At 55.3% G+C, this 16245-nt stretch overlaps 1 protein-coding gene across 1 annotated transcript; it reads right to left on the bottom strand.

Moving 5' to 3' along the window:
- Positions 1-1972: 1972 nt before the first annotated feature.
- Positions 1973-16244, bottom strand: TRIP13 (thyroid hormone receptor interactor 13). Its single transcript, XM_029217734.1, has 13 exons — positions 16021-16244; positions 15083-15248; positions 14859-14988; positions 14098-14153; positions 13233-13323; positions 11904-11976; positions 9223-9286; positions 8342-8428; positions 8010-8116; positions 6173-6326; positions 4198-4310; positions 3137-3206; positions 1973-2818 (listed from the first exon to the last, which is right to left on the bottom strand). Exons 1-13 carry the CDS (start codon positions 16110-16112, stop codon positions 2723-2725), a joined length of 1299 nt encoding a protein of 432 aa, XP_029073567.1. The 5' UTR covers positions 16113-16244; the 3' UTR covers positions 1973-2722.
- Position 16245: the final 1 nt, after the last annotated feature.

Raw genomic sequence — 16245 nt, 5'->3', positions numbered from 1 at the left:
TTCTCTGAAAGAGAAAAGAGCCTTCGCGTTGTGATGACATCGGGGGATAGAGGAAGAAAGTTTCCAGTCACAGAGGACGACGCAAGTGATAATGAAGGAGGTTTCCAGTCAGTAATAATGACTCGGGTGACAGGGGAAGAAACTGTCTTGTCATAAATTCTAACTGAGGTGATTGATAGAGGAGGAAGGTTTCCAATAACAAATGCGAACCCAGATTATAGACAAAGAAGCTTTCAGGAACAAAGGATAACTCACATTAGAGAAAAAGAAGGTTTCCAGTCAGAATAGATAAATCTGGAGATGATAGAGAATAAAGGTTTCCATCCGTGACAGCTCAGGTGAGAGAGAAAGAAGGTTCCAGTTCTGAATGATATAAGGTGACAGAGAACAAAATATTTCCTGTCCTGAACAGTAACCAGATGGTCGAGGGAGGAAGTTTGAGTCGGAAATCAGAACTCAGGGGATGGAAAACCCACCTCCCCATCACAAAGGACACTTCAGCCCGAGGAGACAGGCTGCCACCACGTTGCCATGGTGACAGGAGCCGCCGCCCTGGGGCACCGCTGAGGGCGGGAACCACGGCCTCCACAGAAGGGCCTCCAGACTGGGCAGGCGGAGCCGCCGTCGTCAGCTTGCTCCTGGGCCTTTCTGCGAGGTGTCACCTCCAAGTCGGGTGGAGGGGCTGCGGCCACAGCGCCCTCAGCTCAGCGCCTGGCTCCTCGGTGGCGTGACCTTGAGAATCGCCCTCGCCATCCCTGATCCCCGTCGCCTCGTCCTCCAGGTCATCCTGCCCGGGAAGTTCTGCTCCGTCCACCCCATGTCCGCGGCCTCTCCTGCGGGGCGCCCCTCCCGGCTGAGGGGTCGGGCCGGAGCCCTTTGCGCCAGGCCGGGGGCTCAGGAGAGGCCTGGCCAGCGGGCGCCGTGTTCGGTGGGCTCACCGGCCCCCCCCCCCTCCCCGCACAGGAACCTGCCCCTAGGGGGTGGGCCGCGCGGACCCACCCTGGCCCCAGGGCCCGGCCACTCGTGTCTCGGGTTTCTGGCCGCGGCCCAGAACGTGCCCACGACAGCCTGCGCCCAGTGAGGCGCCCGGGGGGTCCGCGTCCTCTGCCTGGGGGGCCCGGCCCGCTCCCCCCGGGTGAGCTGGGGCCCGAGAAGGCAGGATGGGTGCCGAGCATCCGTGTTCCCGCCCCCACCTGGCTGGCACGCGGGTGCCGATGTCCCGTGGGCACGGGCACACATGGCGGCGGGGGAGGAGGCCAGAGAGCCTGAACAGGAGCGCGGGGTTAAGCCTGGCCATCTCTGCTGACCACTCTCGCCCCGCCCCGGGGCCCTGGCTGAACCCGGAGCCCCCGCTGTCCGTCCCGAGGAGCAGCGCTGACCCCTGGTGCCCAGAGGTGGCGGCGTCAGACATACCCGCGTTCTGGGAGGGGCCCCGCCGCCGCCCCTCTCGGGGTTTCCCTCCCCCGCTGCCCCCGCGCTCCCATCTGGACACCTGGACGCTGGGCACTTCAGTAGCAACCCTGGAGCGTGGAGCACCCCCTCCCCTCTTCTGACCCCAGGGCCCACAGACACCACTTTCACCCGATTTCAAGGTCTTGAGGAGACCACAGAGCCAGGCCCCGGCCCCAGGGCCGCAGTCGCTCTAGTCCTGGATCTGACCGGAGCCAAGCACGGCCGACGGCCCAGGGACGGAAACTCGGGTCCTCCCACCCCCAGCCCAGCCCTGACCCTGGGCCTGCCCGGGCTGCACAGCCCCGTGCAGACGATGCACCTTCACCTCAAGGCGTAAAACAGGCTAAAAGTCAAGTGATCGTGTGAGTAATTTTAAAACTCAAAGCATTTGAGAGTGATAAGAGAATCAAAATGAGAAAATTTTGGAAAAACAATTTTAACACTTAAGTTCTGTGACAAAAGGTAACGTGTTCTTTTAAAACTGTATACGAAACACTAATATGAAATTTATTTTAGCATGAGGTGAAAGCAACAAACACGATATTCTGTGGGATACATCAATTATTGGCCAATTTATTTTACACGTGTTAACATCAATCCGCATTTGGGCCGTGACTGACTGTGAAACGTCCCCGTAACGCCGGCCTGCACTGGGCACCAGGAAGGCTCGCCCCGCATCAGCTTCTCCTCCCCGCAAGTGGAGCCTGTCTGCTCACCGAGAAGAGCACCTGCCCTAGAATTTTCTTCTCGATTTCTGTTAACATAGGAACAGGTTTTTCTTATTCATCAATCTCCAAATGTCTGCACTGAACAGAACAAGCTCACGGCAGGAGGCAAACGCTGTCTTGCCTCGAGTGACGTGCACTTTTCTTTTAATGCTATGATTACATTCTTATTTAAGGCAATGTGGTTTCTGCTTCGCTTCTATAAAGCTTACTTAATCATCTTTTCTAAACAAAATTTGTCAGCATTTTGGGCCCAGTCAACTGGAGCCAGGCTAGAGCAAGGACATCTAGACGGTTCTTTACAAAGAGACACAGAGCTCAGATGATCGTCTTTTAAAACAGGAAAAACGACAGGCTGTTTGTCTTCTAACACGCGTTTAAAAGTACGTAGATATAACACGCTTCTTGTACAACACCGGCCTGTGGGTTTCTGGCCGGCAAGGCTCAGCCACGGGCTCGGAGATTCCCGGGGCGGCCGCTGCTGTGAGAGAAGCCTGTCGCCTCCTTGCTGTGTGCTCCCCGAGAACGCAGACGGGGATGTCAGGTCACACGCACGACGAGAGCTTCTTTCTGTCCTCAAACTGCTTGTCCACGGCCAGAGACAGGGCCTGGAGGAAGCCCTCGACGGTGATGGTGGGGGCCTGGAAAGACAGCATTGTGAGTGTTCTTGTCCTCGGAGGGGCCACCCGGCAGCACCCGCGCCCCCCCCCACCCCAGGGCACAAGCACCTCCTAGGTGGCAGGGGGGGCCTGCACGTGAGCTCTCGACGTGCCAGCGAGGGGTGAGCAGACACACGGCCACCTCCTCCTACTGCCCCAGGAGCCCGTCGCTTTACAAACGTGAAATGAGGCAGACACCCCAATGGTGGCAAGTGGGACTCTCAGCGAGGCCACACCCTGCTGGACAGAGCAGGCGGCGGTGGAACAGGGCCCGGAGGCGGAGCTCGGCCGGGGACTCACCTGGACATACAGAGCGTGAGCCAGAAAAGGGAGTTTTCTCAGGACACGGCCGCTGAGGCCCTCACTCTTCCTGTGAACATAACCACACTCGGGGCGTCAACTCCACACGGACCGCTGCATGTTTCAGGACTAGACCCTGCACGTCCCTCCCCCAGAGCCCCTCGAGGGGGGCCAGGACAGGGTCCTGACGCCACCCACGGCCTCACAAGGAGCACAGTGAGGTGGGCACACGGCTGGCAACAAGGGCTCCCCCAGGAACCGGGCTGGTTCACGTCTTGGTGAATTTTTGCCCACGTCTCTGAACTGCTCTCCCGTCCCACCTCAGCCACTTTAACTAAATCTCTCCAACAGGCAGTGACGCCACCCCCCAGGCCCCGCCAGCGCCGCCAGCTGGTGTCTGCAGTGCAACCCACCTAAGGGCGCCCGCAGCCTTCCTGACTTCTCTCCAGTTTATGCAAATTCTAACTGTCCTTCAGGGCTCTGCTCCATTTCCCAGCTTCCCTTGATCACCAAGGCCATCTGAGAACTTGAAAGCGCTACCAGCCTGGGCCTTGAGCAGGCGTGCCCACGATTCTCGATGCTCACATGTTACGTGTCCCTCGGTGCCCAGGTAGCTGGACCACTTTCCTTTATTTCCTAAAGCACCAAGCCTAAGCGCCCTAATTGTTTACTTGTTTAACTGTTTGCTTATCAAAGCAAAAGCCTCCATTTTATTTTCTTGCCAATTTGTAAAAGTTTCCCAGACGTTGCTTAAGAAATCAGTAATGCGTCAAAGAGAGCCTTAACCTGAGCGTCTTTCCAGACACAAGGGCAGAACTTTGCTCATGGTCCGCTGTCACGTCTAGGAGGTAGGAGGGCAGCTGCCTTCCACTCTCCTGTCCAGGAGCCCAGGGTCAGGGAGGCCTGGGGGCTTCGGGCGCGCGTGCGATGCCTCGGGATCAAGCCCATGCCGTCTGACCCCAGACTACAACCACGGCTGCCACAGGCAATTACGACGACCTCCCCGCCAATCCCAAAGCAAACAGGCTTCTCTTGGTTACGAAAGCGAGGTCAGCGCTCACCGTGAAATTTCACTCAGAAGGAGGCTCAACTTGGACACGTTGTTCTCAATGAAGCCAATCATCTCCAGCTCGCGGAGGGTGAGCAGCTGCTGGCGAGGGTATACGATCTGACACTGTGGGGACACAGGCAGGGGCAGCACTCAGGCGGCAGGCACACTCCACGCCACATCTCAGAAACCCAAGCGGGGCCGTTGGGCCTGCACGGGCCCCAGGAAGCAGCTCTCTCACACAGCCCCTCTTCTTCTAACAAAGGCAAGAATACAGACAGCAAAACATGTCTCGGAAACCACAGCGCTCAGCCTCTTCTGCTCCTGTGGGCAAAACATGTCCTCAGCACGTGTCAGGTGGGGAGGAACTCAGAGGTGTTGAGTCCAGCCTGATATTCAGTTTCAACCATGCGTCACATCCCACAATGGACAGAGTTGGGCCCTGGAGCCGGACTTGGCCGGCCTTTCAAGGAGGGTCTCTGTTCACTGTTTTAAAACCAAGACTCTCATTTGGTGGAATGTCAGACAGCCTCTAACTGACCATGGACCCGGGTCCTAGAGCTCAGCTCCCAGACCACGTGTCTGCATGTGGGACGCTCCATCCCAAGCACCCGCGCTAAACTGTCAGGCTGCCACGCTGCCGCTGCCACGCTGATTCAGAAGCCACGAGAGGAGAAAGGAGAGGTCTGGCTGCACATTTGGGAGGGCTGGTGGGGGTCGTAGGTAAAACTAAGCAACAGGGTCTGTGCTGGGTGTGTTCTGACCTTCCCACCTGACTGTGTGACACTCCCTCAGGCTCCCGCGGCTTCCGCGGACCCCCCAGGGACCTGAGCCGTCCAGCAGGCTCCCGACAGCGCAGGGCCACAGTCGCGCGCTGACAGCCTTCAGGGCCGGCCAAACCGCCGCCCCGTCGGAATGTCTTCATTTCCCATAAACCGTCTAGGACACGACACCTGCTCCAGGCACTCGGCTCCCAGAAAACGTCCGAACGCCTGGCGAAACCTCAGCACGGCGCGACGCGGCACCCTGGAAAGGCCCCCGGGGGCCTCCAGCAGGACCCGCCACCACGCAGGCCCCTAAACAGCGGCACCACGTCGAAGCTCCACGCCCCCCCCCCCGCCCCCACCATGGTGCGGGAAAGCAGGAGGGCCCGGGACAGCGCACCCGGGGCGGAGACCAGCTCCCGTCCCCGTCACAGAGGCCGGGTCACCCTTGTGAGGACGCTGGGGCCCCCACTCCGTGGTGCAGGCAGTGGTCCCATCCCCCAGCCAGTTACAAGGATGCCAGCCTGGCGATCGCTGTAGAAATCCCTATTTGTTGGCTGGCTTGGTTACCACCCACGGGCACACGCGGACCCTTAGATTGACTCGCGAGAGACAGACAGTGAACGTGAACACACTCGCTGCCGCTGTGCTCGCGCTGACGGTAGAACCTGGGGCCGCGAACACTGCAGCCGACGACCTCCCTGTGAACTACGACCCCCAGTCCCGTGACCTCCCTGTGAACCACGACCACTACCGCTCTTCCTCTTTCAGGGGAGGAAATCGAGGCCCCGAGAGCAGGTCACTTGCAAAGGCCGTGAGGTCCGGGACGGGCCCACACCCCTACTCACTCAGCACCTGCAGATCCGCAGCTCAAACCACCATGATGATCAGCAGAACACTCGATCAGTGGCTGTGGTTTCGACTATTCGCTCAGCCTGCAGATGCAACTGTAGCTTGCTTTTTTTTTTTGGCCTCACCACGTGGCCTGTGGGATTTTAGCTCCCCAACCGGGAATCGAACCCTCACCCCATGCAGTGGAAACACGGAGCCTTAACCACTGGACCACCAGGAAGTCCCCAACAACTGTAACTTTCAATCTCAGGAGATGACTGATGTCAGGCTGAGAGACCTCATTCTATACTGGAACCAGATACATTCGGCTACCTCAGTGGGTTAAGGAAACGTAAGAAATCTACTGAGTAGGAGAGAGAAAAACCAAGGCACCCTCATCAGCTCTTCGAGGCAGGAGAGGTAGATTCTGAAGATGGCTGCTGCGGACGGCGGCCCAACGTACTGCCTGATGTCAGCTCTGTCCACGAAGGCCACGTCGATCCTCTCCGTGATGTTGGACGTGGTCAGGATCACCACGTTGGAGTGCCTGCGGACAGAGAGGTGAGGACCGGTCACCCCATGCTGTAGGGACTCGACCACACCTGACCCGACACGAGGAGCGTCAGGACAGACGGCCACCAAGGTCCCGGGCATTCAGCCAGCGCCCTTCAGCCGGCTACACTCCCCCTCCGCACACCTGCCCGCGAGGCCTTCCGAAGCCCTGCACCTTGAGCTCCTTCCTGACCCCCAACTCCTGCCAGGTTCTCCTGGCTGCAACACAGCAGACCGTCCCCGGGCCGTGTGCCCCGGTCGCTCCCCTGCCTCCCGGAAAGCTGTCCCGGGCCCCTGCTTGACATCCCCCTGCCTTTCACCCACGGCGAACCCCTCACCTCTGCGCACGCCCGAGCCCCCAGCACCCACACTCCCGCCTGCCTGGGCACGGCCATACACAGGTACACAGCCCTCTGCAGGGTGAGCAGGGTGAGCCCGGGGCGGGGCAGGCACACGGGCCAGGAGCCTGGTGAGCCCAGGCTGCACGGAGGGCGCACACACGCCACTGGGACCCTCGTCCGGGACTCAGGCTTTTCACAAACGGTCAGACCCACACAGAGGCAGCGTGAGGTGAGTGGGGTGAGAGCCAAACCAGAGCCCCAGTCTCCACTCCTCCCGGAGTGACGCAGGTGGTCCGGGGGCCCCATCTTCTGCCTTGAGCAGTGGGTGCGCAGCAAGGCCATCAGTGCAATGGGAACCGCGGGGAGTTGGGGTTTCCGGGCCGAACGAGGGCCGGGGACCGTGTGGACGTACAGGTCTTCGATGGAGACTCGCCCACCAGATCCGTGAGCAGGGTGGGAGTGCAGGCCCTCCCCCACCCAGAGATGCCGGGGAGACGCCGGCAGCAGAAATGGAGAGGTCAGGAGAGCGGAGAGAGGTAGGGGCCCCAGGGGCTGAATGCCGCGGATGGTTCCACACTGAGCGCTGGGGTGGACGCGGGGGCAGTGGCAGGGGGAGAAACCAGACCGAAGAGTGGGGCGGTGGGGTGAGGGGGCAGAGACAAGAGGGTCTACACCTCACACGAAGTTCGCCTGCAGGACAAGCAAGGGACGCCTGCCGCTGACCCCAAGAGACAATGAGGATGTTCTCCGCCGTGAAGAACACTGAGACAGCAGGGTGAAGTCCGACACAGCGCAGTGCAGCTCACGGCACCCCACCCAGCAGACCCCCTCCTGAGCGCGGCACGTGGAGGGCAACGGGGGAACCCCGAGGGGCTGGCGGGAGCCCACACAGGGCAGATGGGGCTTCTCGTGAGTCAGGAGCCGCCCCCAGAGCTGGACCGGCTTTGGGCACACTGGCCACAGGCCTGAGCTGCAGGACTGGACTGCGGACACATGAACGCCCCGCGAAGGGCGAGCAGCTGGCGCCCCACCTGCCCAGTGCCGGCCCTTCAACGGCCACCGACACCGGGTCCTGCTGGCACTGACTCAGACACCACATTTATGCTTCTCTGCAGGGCACACATCCTCCCCACGCCCGAGGTTTGTTTTGTATTTTTAATACTTTAATAAAGCAAAAAATACTTAATTTCTAAAACGTGCATTTAGCACAAGCTGCCTCAAATGTGGAGAAGACAGAGCCCACGCTCAATGTCAGATGCGTTCTTAGCTAGAAAAGCTGGGAGTAAGGCTGAGCGGTGTCCGTGCTTCTCAGGCAAGCCCGCTGGGCACAGCATTACCTTTTGATCTGATCGATCTGGGTCAACACGGCGTTGACCACGCGGATGGCATCCGAAGGCTCGGCACCCGCCCTGCAGGCGTTGCGGGAAGCCGTTAGGCTCTCCACCTGTAGGGACGGAGCAACAGGGCGCTGTCAGCCGAGCAGACGCAGGTGTGGGCATGCGCACGTGCACTGTGAGCCTGATGAGAGGGGTGCCCAAGGGGCGAGGACTGCAGGACACGGAGCCTGCGGAGGCTGGACCCGTGCGGGGCTGGCGGCGCCCCAGCGATTTACGAGGCCGCTAGTCTTGAGCCTCGTGCAGTCACAGGTTTAAAGTCTGAACACACGTACCTCGTCAATCAGCACAAACACCAGAGCATCTTTGTCATCAATTAAGTCCTGAATCTTCTGGAACATCCTAGTTACCAGCTTGCCACTCTGGAAGCAAAACACTCTTCATTATCCACTTGCACTCATCAAGCTGCCTGGTGCGCACGTGTCCACTGTCCCCACCTGGCTTCGCTCTGACCCCAGGTGGCCGCACAAGCCCACCGTCTCCTGACGGCCCCTCGGAAAACTCCCTGAACCAGAGGAGCCAGTCTGCAGAGAACCCAGATGTCCTCCCTCCCGGCTTCGTGGGCCAGGGATGCATGGCTCAGGTGACTCGCACCTTGGCCCACCTGTCTTTCCTCCTTTCCCTTCCCGGTTGTCCTCATGACCAGGACAGCCTGGGTCTCGCGTGCAAACCGGCCCGGTGCACCCCTTATGGGCACTCCCTGTCCCCACTCACCACCCACCAGGGGGACCTCCTGACAGGTGCCTGCGGCAGAGCCTTTCAGAGGTGAGGGGCACCTGTGACATCACCTGGTTGGAGTCCCTCAGTTCACAGATGGTGAACGAGGCTCAAGCCCCCAGCGCATGCTCAGCTGAGGGGTGCCGCCCCGTTAGAAGGCAGACCCCTCCCTCCTAAGGTTACACTGAACTTCCTGTCCCACCCAGTCAGAGGTCTGGATGTGACGGGCAGAGGGTCCTCTCAGGCCTCACACTATTTCCAAGTTACCACTGAGCTCTGGAAGTTTTCTCTGACCACAAAGTCAGCCCCTTGTTCACTTTCCCATTTCACCCCTTTCTCTCCTAAAGCTTTTGGAGGAGAAAGTTTGCCTAATCTACAGGACAACTTTTCAACTGCATGGCTGACAATCCAGAGAACTGGAATTAGTACTAACACTTACTTCTGAAAACCACTTAGAGAAGAGGCTGTGGCTGTTTATTTCAATTAACTGGCCATACCGGTACCTAAGACAGGAAGAAAAGAGTCACAGCAATTGTTACAAACCAGTCCGGCAGCCTCCTCTGCAGGAGCCACCTCCACCTCGTTAATGCAACATCTCTCAAACGCCCAGCAGGTTGAGAATGGCTACTTTGTTAAATCATTACAGCCACTGACACAGGATTGGGCTACCTCGCAAGCTAAATACTAAAAATTATGAAAAATCTAACAAGGCGCATCAACGTCAATAGTTCTGGATGGAGCAAATTAAGTTTCTCGAACTGAACAGTACCTTCATTTGAATTAAAGCAAGATAAAATCCCTCTCATTTTAAATCTACTTATAATTTATGCTTCCATATTGGAAAAGCATTACCTGCAGTAACACAGCAAATAAATCAAAACACGAGCATGACGAATGTTTTGGCCAGAGCGGAACATTTTGTCCTCCTTCCACAAAACTGTAAAGAATGTGACAATTTGTTTTCCGGCACAAAATCACTTCCTGCAAACCTAGAGCCCTGGAAAGCTCAAAAGGGAACCTGAACACACACTGACTGAAATCCAGCACTAACACCCCGTCCACCAAGGAGGTGGCAAGAGACTGGATGCACTTGGTTCTCACTAAAATCGAACAGGAAACAGGCCCGAGAAAAGCTAACTCCCAGGTCCTCTTCACAGTTTCTTTCAGGTCAAAAGTCCACAGAAGAAAAAGAATTACTTTTAAAAAGTATCATTAATTTTCCAGTTGAAAAAGACCATTTACTAATTCTGTTTAACAAAATAGGAGAAGGGGGAGATAGACAACCTAATGATCCGGTTGACTATTAAACAAAATTAATTATAAAGCATTTTGATTATTAAGTGAAGTGGGCGAAAAAGACTTGCTAAGGCTTCTTTCTGCCACAAAATAAGTACAGATTTCCAGATCTTTGTACTGGAAAAGTCCCATTTCTTGTAATAACACCTCCCCCTCTGGTGGCTTAGGAAACCGCCCTTAAGAGGTCTTCAAAACACAGATGCATTTCACTGTATAAAGCCCAAGGCCAAGTTACTAAACGTAAAAAAAAGGGTTGAAATAAAGCAATTTCCCTACTTATAAGACATTTTTGAAAACAAAATAGATTTCAAAGTAAATCTCACAGGGTTTCCTCTTCTAGTCATACTGGATCAACAGGGGTCATATTTACCTTCTGCCTTAACCAACTGGAAAACCAGGCAGAACAAATGAAACAAGGCCTGTGACAGGCACTGGACAACAGCTCCGGAGGACTGTGACCCGAGAGGACGGCAACGGGGCGAGCGCGACCGCCCTGACTTCCTGCCTGGCGCACCTTCCAACAGTGACCGTGGGGGGGACCCAAGAAGAGTGGCCATCAGGCTGAGTCGAGGAGACAGAGGCCAGAGTTCAAGGAGCCTGAGGTGTCTGGAGGCTACAGAGCAGGGTTCCAGAGAGGAGGGGGATACACAGGAATAAAGCTCCAGAAACCATCACGGGGCCCTGGAGTCTTTCCTGGGTATGTGGTGTGTCTGAGTAGGGAAACCTTGGCGCTCATAGGCCAGGAGTGTTCAAGGCCCCAACAGCCAAGGTGCAGAGTACTCGCTGCTCATTCAGGGGCTCAACTGAGACCCGAGAAGGGCCCCACCTGAGGGTTAAGCCTAGATCACATCGAGACCCCTCTCGAACAAAGCTTAAAAAGAGACCTCAAGAGTATCACACCAAAGACAAGTACACAAACGCCTGCCAGAACAAAACCCAGCAGTCGTTAAAGACAGAGCAGAATCCAGACGCTTGAAATCATAACGTCTGCATTCAATCAAAAATTACCTGACACGCCAAGAAGCAGAAACATGCGTCCCGTAACCAGACCCAGGTGATAACGACAATGGACTTGGTAGACAGAGCATAAGACAGCTATCATACTCTTACCCAAGGATTTACCGAGAACACAATGGGACGAGAAATACAAGTATAAAAGGAACTAAACAGAATCTCCAAAGAAAAATACACCATCATAAATGAAAATTCCACTGACAGATCGTATACTGCAGAAAACTACCCAAAATGAAACACAGACAGAAAATTTTTAAAGCCTGAAAAACACATAAGAGCACATCAGTGGCCTGTGGGACAGTATCAGGCAGTGTAACGTGTAAACAAATGCAGAGAGCAGGGGATTAGTTGAAAAGATAACAGCCACATATTCCCTAAATGTGATACAACTATAAACCCCAAAACTGACAAAACTCAAGGAAGACACACCCAGTGCTAGGCTTGGACAGTCCTCCCAGCAAGCGACAGAACAGCAGACAGACGATCAGCATGGACACCAAGCATCCTGAGCTAACATACATGCAACAGTCGACCCAACAAGAGCAGAAACACGTTCTAAGTGCACGTGGTGGGACAGTCACCAGGAGAGACCACGTGCTGGTCATAAAGCAAGTCTCAACACGTTTAAAAAGCCTGGAATCATAACTCAAGACAACGCTGAGTACAGAGGAATTCATTAATTTACATTGAAAGACAGAGACCTACTCTTCATGTAAAATGATTTAAAAATAAAAACAGTTTCCGTTGTTATAACTGAAAACCCAGCAAACCCACTTCTGTGGCTCTCCTCTCTCAAATTACCAAAGTTACCTGCTTGAGAGTCTGATGGTCAATTTCTGGGCTAAAGCTTTACACAGGGATGTTTTTCCAGTTCCTGGAGGACCTGTAACAAAATGCAAGCAAATATGTTTTTAAGTTAGTGCTATAAGAAATTTCTTAAACAACAGTAGTTGCGTTATCCACAGGATATAAGATAACGAACAGGCTTCAATGCTACGAATGTTATTACCACAAGTACCGCTCATGAACTTACAAAGAAATCTCCTAGCGGTGTAAATGCTAGAAAACATCACCAAGTATGCCTCCTGGCCCACAGTCCGCTCCACGTTCCTTTGTCCGCATCTTCACTGACATCCTCCTCGTCCCCACACATCCTCTATGAAATCCACTGACTATGAAAATCCATCTTTCAAAAGTCAAACACACCTTTCCTGGTAGCCGTCAGGACCCTTCTGAAGGCACTGACGTTTGCTCTTTCTGAAGCCCACGGAACCACCATCTTCCACTCCAGGTACCTGGACGTGGGCCCGAGCCCCACGCTACACAGGGAGAGCCGTAAGGCGAGGGCTTGTGCCCTGAGTGTGTGTCACTTAGCACAGCGTTTTGCAGGAACTCTGAGGTAACTGATGTGGAAGCATGAACCCATCCAACAGAAAATGCTGACACGTTCAACTCTGATTTTCTGCATTTTCCATAGTCTAAGAGTAAACATACAACCAATTCTAAATCCAAGTAACGTACTGCACTAATTAAAACGCCTCTGGATTGCCTACACTGACCCTGGCATTAAGCCAATCTGCCAGAATATATGCTATTTAAGAAACTTTGTTTTCTTAAAGTTGTATACGAGCCTACAATCTTTATTGTATAAAGAGGCTAATCACCCTTTTAATTATAGCTCCTACTTCACTATAACTGGGGTTTTCTCTCGATTCTTTTCTCTCCAGGGACATTAAGAAAGGAAACCCAGTACTCTCCTCCAAGAACTAGGCAGAGTCCTGTAGAGTGTGGCTTTTGCAGTTTACTAGCCATCAAGGGATGCTCTAAGGACACTATGAAGAAATACGAGACAACTGCTATCCTAAGGAGTCCACGATCAATCAGAAAATAAGGCAGTTATGTGAAAAGTTTAATAACAGTATTAAAGGCATAATCAGGTGGCTGCCAAATGAAGGGTCAAGTAACCAAAGCCCAGATAGTGTGAGCCCGACTGGCTTCACAGAGGAGGATGTTCTAGGACAACTCTGGCCCCCCCAGGAAAAAGGAGCTGCAACTCCTCGCAGAAGGACAAAGCCACAAGCAAAAGCCTGATTTCGCACAGTTGATCTTGTCACACAAACAAAAGCTGTGATGCTTTACCGTGAAGCAGCACCACCCGGTTCCAGGTGATGAGGGTGCTGTCGACATTCTTGTCTGAAAACAGTAAAGTTGTCATCACGTAGTCAAGGAGCTGCGTGGAGAAAGGAAAAGCACAGGTAAAGTCCCCAGCAAGGCAAAGGTTCCGCTGAACGTGCCCTAAGCGAGTAGAGCGACGGGAGTCTTCAGAGACCGCCACGGCCAGACACCTGCCACACACCTACAGGCTTTCAACTGGGACGGTAACTTGAGACATGAGAGGACAAGCGCTGGCTGTTACTGTTTTAAGGATAAACGGTGAACACAAAGATCACTTTTATTTAAAATGCCAACGACACACAAAACTACTGAGGGACACGCCAAGTAAGAGTGAGCTCCTTCCTCTGGGACACAGCAGTGGACCAGCGCATGGCACATTCACTGAAAGAACAGCCAGGGCTCTGCGGTCCACTGTGGCTGCCTGGAGGAGCCTGGGGTGATGAGGGGCGGTGGGGACAGACCCCTAGTGCCCCCCCAGTGTGCAGGACTCTTCCCCTTGAAGGGGGTTCAGACCTGCCCACCTGCTCGGTCTGCCCCTCAGCACTGCCTTCTCAGCCCACGGGAGTGACCATGTGCACGTGCTTGGTCATACCAAGCGTGTGACCCAGTGCAAGTGGTCTTCACCCTCCCAACGCTCCCCCTTCTTCCAAGGGGAACTCCCCGGAGGGCAGCTCCACTCAGGAGCAATCCCACAGGACAGAAATCCAGGACATGGGCTGCTGGTAAGCAGTGTTCACAAAGCCCATCTGAGTTAAGGAGTGCTAGAGAGTGACACAATAATGATTCTACTTCAAATAATGGGGTCTTTTGGGAAAAATGCACAACTCACGTGAGATTTGATTTCCACATCATACACCAGGCTGTCCCAAAGCCCATGGAATTCAGCTGAGAGAATAAAACAAAAACCTAATTTTAGGAAAGGAAGCCTTGCACCTACTGGTTAGGTCTGCCCTGAGCCACTGATGCCCTCCACTGCTCCACAGGCGGTAAGCTAAAATTCTGGTTACAGGGAAGTTAAACTTTTAAAATCGTTCTTAAAATTAAAGATGTTGAATAAGTGGCAGTCGCACGTGGCTTTGCATAGATAATTAACCTCTTTGTCGTATTATTCTGCACACCTGTCTTTGTGGACCTATGCTCGGACACAAGCACAGGCCCTGAACACACCACTCTCCCCACAAGCCGACATTCCAGCAGGGCTGAGCGGCGGGTCTATTCCAGTCGTTAGGACATCAAGCCTAACCCGGATTAGAAGCAGGATTCTGCCTGCTAGACCCCATCGGCAAAGTTCACGGAGGAGCATCGAGAAGGCAGGAGAAAGCAGTGGTCCAGCAAGACTGACCAACTGGGCAGGAAAGCAGAGCACCAGTGTAATTCTCAGTGAGGACTGTCTTTGACGGATCCATCCAAATAGGTTCATACTGGAAGTTTCTACCTTGCTCTGTCGTGATATACTTTCTACTTCATAACAGATACAACATTCTAAAATTCTGCACAGCGGACAAAATCTCCTTGATAAGCCCAAGGCGTGTGCCATCCTCCGACCTCCCATTCTTGGCATGCTCTGCCTACTGTTACTGTCACGGGTACCTGCAGGCAGCACCCAATGGTTTGCCGCAATTATATTTTCTGTCTCTTCCTCCAAATTTTCACTGCTGGGGCCATCTTCATTCAGCTGGAAGATGTGAAGTGCAATAGTGCACATGCTCAAATCAATGGGCTGCGACGAGAAGGAAACATCAAATAAATCTACACAACACACTCTCAAAACAGCAAGTGCACGTTCACGGGGCCGCTGAGAATTAGCGAGTTACCTGTGGACCTTTAGCCTTTAATTCCGTGTCAACAATGGACACAGACTGCACGTTTCTGGCCAGAAAAGGCTCATCGAACTCAGTCCACGTGTAATCGCCAAACACAATGTTGTGTCTGGTGAGGAGCTTCCTAACACTCAGATTTAGATCTTCTCTTTTTGCAGTGCTAGGGAAACAAACAAAACACGTAAATCAGGTCTGAGTTAAAACCCAACATTTTAACAATAAGTGATTAAAAAAAAAAAAAAAAAAGCAGTGAAGAGGGCAGGCGGGACCTGCGCGGACTCCTCGTGACCTGGGGAAGCTGCCCAAGGGCTCTGTGCCCCAGGTCCCCATCCGAAGAAGGGGCGACGGCAAGAGTCGGTGCCACCCTGGGCTCCTGGAGGTCAGTCACTACGCTGGAGCTGTGCTGGATAACGCGAGGCCCAACGTGAAGCCCGCAAAGCGCAGCCGCAGTGACAGGGCTGTGATTAGCGGAGACTGGAAGCCCCACAGCTGCGGCGGCAGGCGACGAGGCCGTGAGCTGCGGTCCCCCTTCAGCCCCCTGCCCGCTGCTTCCCAGACCTCGCAGGCCCTTCGGCTGCCCCTAGAGCCTCCCCCCTCGCCGCCGCCCGCCGGGGCCCGTCACCCGCCACCGGCACCCCCGGCGCCCCGGCCCCTCCCCGCCCACCTAGGCCAGACAGGGTTCGCCGGGGATCGGGACTGCGGGCGAGGGTGCGGGGTCAGGGCCGTTTCCCCAGACTCGGAGCTCCTGCGACCGGCAGTTCCAGAGCCCGGCGTTCCCTGGCTCGGCCGGGGCCGGGCCGGAGTCCGCCTCGGGATCGGAGTCGGCTCCTGTCAGGGCGGGATCTGGTCGGGGTCAGGCTCGCGGGGGGCGGGTCGAGGTCGGGTGTTGTCAGGTCTGGGTTGCGCCGCGGCCGGCTCGGGGCCCGGCTCACCTGCCGCTCCGCTGGTGGACCTCCACATGGACGGTCGGCGCCTCGGCCACGCAGGGCAGCGCCTGCTTCAGGTCGCCCACGGCCTCGTCCATGGCGCCGCCGCCGAGAGCCGAGAGGACCGGACCGGACCGCGGCCGCCGCCGCCTCTCGTCCCGCGCCGCCGCCACCGCCGCAGCCTCAGCCCTCCGCCGCGCCCGCGCTTCGAACTTGCCGCGCGCAGCGTCC

Source organism: Monodon monoceros, unplaced genomic scaffold, assembly GCF_005190385.1.
Source record: "Monodon monoceros isolate NGI ecotype Baffin Bay Population unplaced genomic scaffold, NGI_Narwhal_1 Super_Scaffold_12, whole genome shotgun sequence".
Lineage (NCBI taxonomy): Eukaryota > Metazoa > Chordata > Mammalia > Artiodactyla > Monodontidae > Monodon > Monodon monoceros.
The sequence above is the reverse complement of the archived record's forward strand: the minus strand, read 5'-3'. Positions and strand labels throughout refer to the sequence as shown.